The following is a 6,768-nucleotide window of genomic DNA, read 5'->3' on the forward strand; positions in this document are numbered from 1 at the left end:
TGCAGGCAAACAGTTCCTTATGCTTTAAAGAACCTTTTCCAGACTAACCCCACCCCCCTCTCTGCTCCCCCGCCTCACCCGCTCCCTCAGAGCTCTGCTCCTGGACTCCAGCTCCTCCTTCTCTGCTCGGCTCTCCGCCAGCTCCTCCTGCAGACGGCACACCTCCTGCTCCAGCTCCGCCTTCTGCTGCGGCCAGCCAATCAGCAGGTCCGACTCCATGCTCAATGAGTTCCTCTGAGTTTGAAAAGTAAAACATTTTAAACTCTTCAGATTCACTGTTCAGAGAAGGATCCTGAAGAGATGAACTTCATTGTTTTTCCAGAGACACAGATTAACGTATCTTAATTTATTAAAATAACAGTGGAAAATGTATTATTATTCTTAACTGATTTATAATAAATAATAAACAAAATAAAACAATCAGTCACTACATGCACAACCATTTTTCTTTTTGAGTCCTTATGTGTAATTTCTGCCTCTGTTCTAATAAAACTAATCTACTTATCAGACTCTTTAAACTGAGTCACGATAATTGATGTTTGAGGTGAAGCTGATTTAATGAAATAAATCTATTTCTATGTAAAATGTAATAATTGTCATTAATGTGGGACAAAGAGGAGCAGGAGAGGCCTGTAGATATTATATAAACTCATGTTTTATAGGTCATAGTTTATTTACAGATTAAAAGATTAGATTTATCAAGTAAAACATTTTAAAATGGAAAAGTTTTTAGTTAAACTTTATTTAGACTGACCTCAGTGAAAACGTGAGCCGTGGGTCACAGCTGGTGGTTCCTGCTGATCAGCCACGGCTTAAACCGGGGGAGGAAACCTGAAGCATCATATCTGGACCAAGAGAGCAGAAAGTTTGAATTTGCATCATCAGATGAAAACAGATGTTTGCTTTTAAAAAGGAAACATCTGGAGGAGCAGAACAAAAGCGGTTTACTAAACGTCAGCTGTGATGTTTTTACAATCAGTGATGAATTAGAGACCAAAGTCGTCTGCTGGTTTAGCTTCACTGTTGTTCATTAAGCTAAAGGTCAGTTTAGCAGAACTTTATTCTCTCCTGTTCTGATGAGCTTTATGGAGGCGTTGATTTTATTTTACAGCCTAGTTTCATTCCAAAAACACTGATCCGTGCTTTAATGTGTTCTGACTTTGCTGAATCACTGGAGATGAGCTGAATGATGCGGCTGGAGCCACCGCCAAGGACAAGGGCCGACTGCAGCGCATCATCTGTCCAGAATCTGTACGCCTCCAGGTCTCTGAGGCATGCAGAGAATACAGTGGCTGATCCCTGGCACGGCGCCTCAGCCACAATATATTTTAATCACTTTCCTCTGGCAGCCTCCTGCCAGAGGAAAGTTTTGGTCCATCAGGACCAAAACTTCACGCCTCAAGTTTCTTCCCATCTGCTACCAGCCTGATCAACAAGGCCCAGAGCCTCCATGACACTGCCTCCCAGTTCAGGACCTACGAGCTACACCAACGTAGCATCTCTCAGTCTACTGTGGTTATAGTATATAGCTATATACTATAGCTAAATCCTATATTTTAGGCTACTGGTGGTGGTTGTTGAAAGGCATTGGTTGTACGTGCGCTCAATTAAGTTTCAGAATGCCGATCTTCCGTTTGACATAAAACAAAGTCATTTATTTTCAGTACAATGTCCATTGTCTTACTGTTTCCCTTAAGATCCACATAAATTCAACATACATCCAAACAAGCACAGTAGAAAACTGTTTGCCTCAGCCTATTAACAACACCTGAACAGAATTGATGGTTGAACTTAAATAACCCATCCCCTCACCAGACACTCAGAACTCAAAATAAATACGCCCCCTGGTGGCAACAAACATCAAAGGATAAATGGCTCCTACACTATATATTGTATATAGTATATTGCATGCTTTATGTTGTATACAGCTTTAGATTCTGTATATATATCTAATTGTTTGCATCACCAACACCAAGTCAGAATCATTTTAAACCTACTTGGCCATAAACATGATTCTGATGCTATTAAAGCAAGCGTGGCGTCTGGAGGAGCTAAACTGAACATTTGATGCAGCGATTTCTGCTAAATGAGCCACAGCAGACCCGCAGCTATCTAATAATAATGTTTCATTGATAGTCGGTTTTATCACATTCATTAAATGTAAAAAGATGAAGTTTCTGCCATAGTCTCAATCTAAGCCACAGGTTAGTTACGCTGAGCTAAACCTGTACAGCCCCCCACCATAGAGAGCGTTCTGAGCAGCTGTCTCACTGTGGAGGCTGCAGCGCCTCAGACTGGAAGAAGGTGAGAACAGCAGAGACGATCATGGGGGCTCCTCTTCCCTCCATCCCAGCGCTGCGTGTCCCGAGCCCGTGACATCATCAATGACCCCTCACCCCCCACCATAGACTGTTGTTAGAACTCAGAGTTTCTACTGCATTTTGCAACATATTTATTTATCTATTTGTGCAGCGCTCTGAACCTTCCACATCAATACCTTTAGAACCATGTCTCTCCATCATTGTTTACATTTTGATCACTGCTGCACTTTAGAAATGGAGATGTTCATTTTCACTGCTAAGCTGCTTATTTACTGTCAGAAAGCTGTATAAATAAAATTCCATTCAGCATACACTCTGTGTAAACAAAGCTACAATAAAGTTTGTCTAAGTTTAGGCTAAAGGTCTGGTTATCGTCCCGCAGCAGTGTGTCGCAGTCAGCTTGTCGATATTTTTGATTTATGCCCAATATTAAAGCGTATTCCACGCCACAACGCCAGAGGGACAATGAGGAACTAGCTGTGGGTCTAGATACGGCCGAGGTGGTTAGGAAGTGGGGGCAAGTTTGTCCCACAACGGAGGGACATGAGGGCGAAAAAGAGCGGGGATCCAGGTGGAAAAAGGGTCCCAGCGTTCTCGCGTACCTCGCTCTGCTAGCTGGTCCAACTTCACGATTCGTTTTCCACGATGGCGGTCAGACAAACAAAACAAGCCGGTAAGGAACCAAACAGGAAATATGCATAGAGTAGAGCGGATGTAGATTTGACCAATCACAGGCCTCCTGTCTGCGGCACTGTTTGTGGTCACCTACAATTTTAGAGAGGTGCAGCAGAGTGTCTGCGAAGGGGCAGGGCATATCTGCTTTAACTGCGACACACATGTTGACCTGGTTTCTGAGCATAAATCAGCCTTAAGTCTATGCCTGGTTCTGATCAGGTGGTTCTGTCCCACTGACCCACTCCACAGCTTTATTTTCTCTGTCATTCTTTCTGTTTAGTAGTGACGGTGAGATGAAGCCTCATTGAACTGTTTGGCCAAATTGCTTCAATGATCCCCACAGTTCATGAGGCTTCATGTGAACATGTCACCACCTGCTGGTGGACAGCAGAACTACAGTTTGTAATGAAATCTGTGATTTTTTTTTTGGCAACTGTTCTTTTTTTTTCCTTTTAGCATCCTTTGAAATTGTTAATGGCTGGTGTGTATAATAACATTTTTATAATTTTTTTTAAGTGTAAAATTTCTTAGAACAATCATTTAAGGTGAACAGTTTTTCTGCCATTTTAGTGAAATAAACTCAAGCAGACAGTGAAAGTGTTTGTGCAAATTGGGCAATGAGGAACAAAATGAAAGTTGTTAGTCATTTTTATTCAAACATAAAAGTTTTTCCATGTTTTTTGGTTTTAATCAGGTTGGAAGTTGTGTTCAACCAATCTNGCGTTCTGAGCAGCTGTCTCACTGTGTGGTGTGGAGGCTGCAGCATCTCAGACTGGAAGAAGGTGAGAACAGCAGAGAGGATCATGGGGGCTCCTCTTCCCTCCAATAAAGACATTTCATCCCAGCGCTGCGTGTCCCGAGCCCGTGACATCATCAATGACCCCTCACCCCCCCACCATGGACTGTTGTTAGAACTCAGAGTTTCTACTGCATTTTGCAACATATTCATTTATCTATTTGTGCAGCACTCTGGACCTTCCACATCAATGCCTTTAGAACCATGTCTTTCCATCATTGTTTACATTTTGATCACTGCTGCACTTTATAAATGGAAATGTTCATTTTCACTGCTAAGCTGCTTATTTACTGTCAGAAAGCTGTATAAATAACATTCCATTCAGCATACAATCTGTGTAAACAAAACTACAATAAAGTTTGTCTAAGTCTAGGCTAAACGCCTGTTTATCCTCCAGCAGCAGTGTGTCGCAGTGAGCTTGTCGGTATTTTTTGATTTATGCCCAATATTGAAGCGTGGTCTTTGCTAGGTTTATTCCACGCCACAACGCCAGAGGGCCAATCAGGAACTAGCTGTGGGTCTAGATACGGCCGAGGCGGTGAGGAAGTGGGGGCAAGTTTGTGTTACAAAGGAGGGACATGAGGGCCAAAAAGAGCGGGGATCCAGTTGGAAAAAGGTCCCAGTGTTCTCGCGCACCTCGCTCTTCTAACTGGTCCATCTTCAGTTGTTTTCAACAATGGCGGTCAGACAAACAAAACTAGCCGCTAAGGTACTAAACAGGAAATACGCATAGAGTAGAGCGGATGTAGATCTGACCAATCAGAGGCCTCCTGTCTGCGGTCACCTATGATTTTAGAGAGCACCTTCAGCAGAAGACTCCTCCTACCCAGATGCACCACAGGAAATCATTCCTACCTGTGGTCATCAACCTCTATAACGCCTCCCTCAGGTGATTCAGCCCTCCCCCCGTAATTGACATTTATGCACTATTTTTGCACGCCATGTATCACTTTACTTGGATTTATCACTTTACTTGGATTTTCACTTTATTTGGATTTAGTTTTTACATATGCATAGATATACGTACAGATATATATACAGAAGAGCTATATGTGTATATATTTTTATCTCTTCTTATTCTTATTTTTTATCTTTATTATATTGTATAGTTGGATGTGTGTATATATCATATAAAACTGTAACTGGAGCATAATTTCCCTCTGGGATTATTAAAGTATTTCTGATTCTGAGTGTCTGCAGAGGGGCGGGGCATATCTGCTTTAACTGCAACACACGCAGACGACCTGGTTTCTGAGCATAAACCAGCCTTAAGTCTAGGCCTGGTTCTGATCAGGTGGTTCTGTCCCACTGACCCACTCCACAGCCGAGGCAGCCAGACACAGCGACTAACCTACGTCCCTCTAGTGTTCCTGATCAGAGCTGCTGTGATCTTTATCTCTCTGCTGTTCATCAGTCAGACGGCTGTTCACACTGAGCCTGATTCTGGCTTCAACGTGACAGCAGCCAGAGTTTTTCTCTCCACTGTCGCCTTCTGCTCATCCGGGAGTGAAACCTGCACAGCCAATAACTCAATGCAATCTGTTTGATTTTCTATTAAGTAATTTTTTTGATTTGACTTTAATTCACTCAGTAAAGAGCCTTTAGAATCTAAAGGCTCAACTACTCATCATCTAAAGTTTAGATGATCAGTTGTTAACAGGCGGTAGATAAATAACGTTTTTTTTTTTTATCAGTTTAACTGACAGCATAAAACTTTATCTGATAGAATTTTCCACATTATTGTTTTCCAAAACAATGATTAATAAAATGGGCGTCTCTAAACTTCGGTGAACATGTTTTTAATTGTGTTTTTTAAGATTTAATCAAAGACATAATGAGTCAGGTTTATTTGCTGTTGCTTCTCAGCTATAATCTGTTAACACAAACTCTTCAACTATCTGTTTACATCGGAACTAAAATAGTCTCAGCTGTTAATGTTTAAGCAGTTAATGTTTAACTACCAAAAACATCAGCGAGTGAAAAGAACCAGAACCAACCAGCCCGTTAGCCGCCTAGCATGCTAACACCGGAACCAGTAACGGACCAAAGTTTCTACCTGGACTGAAGATGAGGAGTTCAGTTATTATCCGTCACTGATGATGCCCTCCCTCCGTTAGTTCACTTTTTATTAACCTAACGGAAATAATTTTCACTTTCAAACCGGGAGCCTGACTTTTTTACCCGGAAACCGAAGCAAAATAACGGCCTGTGGTTTCCATAGCAACGCCTACCGGCTGGAGGAGAGAACTGCAGGCAGAGAGAGATTAAGAGATTAAACAAAAGATACTGTAGTTTGAATCAAACTCATTATTGTTGGAGCTATTTAGTCTTTATCCAGTTGAATTTTGTTAGTTTATTCTTAAATGTATACTTTTTGTATTATTTACAGAGTTTATTTGCAGTTTAATGATCTTTGTAAGCTGCTGGTAACCTTAATTTCGGGAGGGAGTCTTCCCAAGGGATCAAAAAAGTACTGTCTAAGTCTAACTCTATGATTCTATTTATCTTTTGTTTACGGAAGAGAATTAGGGCTACTGGAAAAAACAAAGAAAGTTAACTGGTTTTTTAATATGATGTTAGTTTAATATGGGAAAAAAGACTGAATTCTGACAGCTAACAAACAAGTTAGCATCAAACTGTAGCCATGTCTGTTTTAGAGACTAGCTCTTTAGCTGTTTTAATCACCTTCTGATCTTCCATTAATCAAATATCTTCACCAGGGACCCTCAGGGACGGAAAAAGTCGCCTAATTTGTCATTTTCCTCCAATGTGTTCCTGTTCCTCCCAAACAACTCACATCTTTGTCAGTGAAGCAGAGTGCTCCATCTCTGCCTTCATGGTGCCCATCTACATTAAAATCCACAACTCTGAGATTAAAGTCCGAATTCTGACTTTTTTTTTAAGCATATGCACTAATTGATGGCACTTTTAAAAATTTGTTGTTCTTGTGCAACTTGTTCTTATGCTCTTGACAAT

The 6,768-nt window shown here is 41.3% G+C and overlaps 1 protein-coding gene across 1 annotated transcript in view; it reads right to left on the minus strand.

Moving 5' to 3' along the window:
- The window catches only part of LOC107095544 (trichohyalin-like), a 27,412-nt gene extending 21,426 nt beyond the window's left edge, over positions 1-5,986 (minus strand). Inside the window, exons 1-3 of the mRNA XM_015391680.1 lie at positions 5,849-5,986; positions 755-845; positions 79-234 (exon numbers count right to left, since the gene is read on the minus strand). Coding sequence (XP_015247166.1) covers positions 79-219 — 141 coding nt within the window. The 5' untranslated portion in view covers positions 220-234; positions 755-845; positions 5,849-5,986. The remainder of the gene's footprint in view (positions 1-78; positions 235-754; positions 846-5,848) is intronic.
- Positions 5,987-6,768: the final 782 nt, after the last annotated feature.

The sequence above is a fragment of the Cyprinodon variegatus genome, unplaced genomic scaffold (assembly GCF_000732505.1).
Source record: "Cyprinodon variegatus isolate N-32 unplaced genomic scaffold, C_variegatus-1.0 Scaffold555, whole genome shotgun sequence".
Taxonomy (NCBI): domain Eukaryota; kingdom Metazoa; phylum Chordata; class Actinopteri; order Cyprinodontiformes; family Cyprinodontidae; genus Cyprinodon; species Cyprinodon variegatus.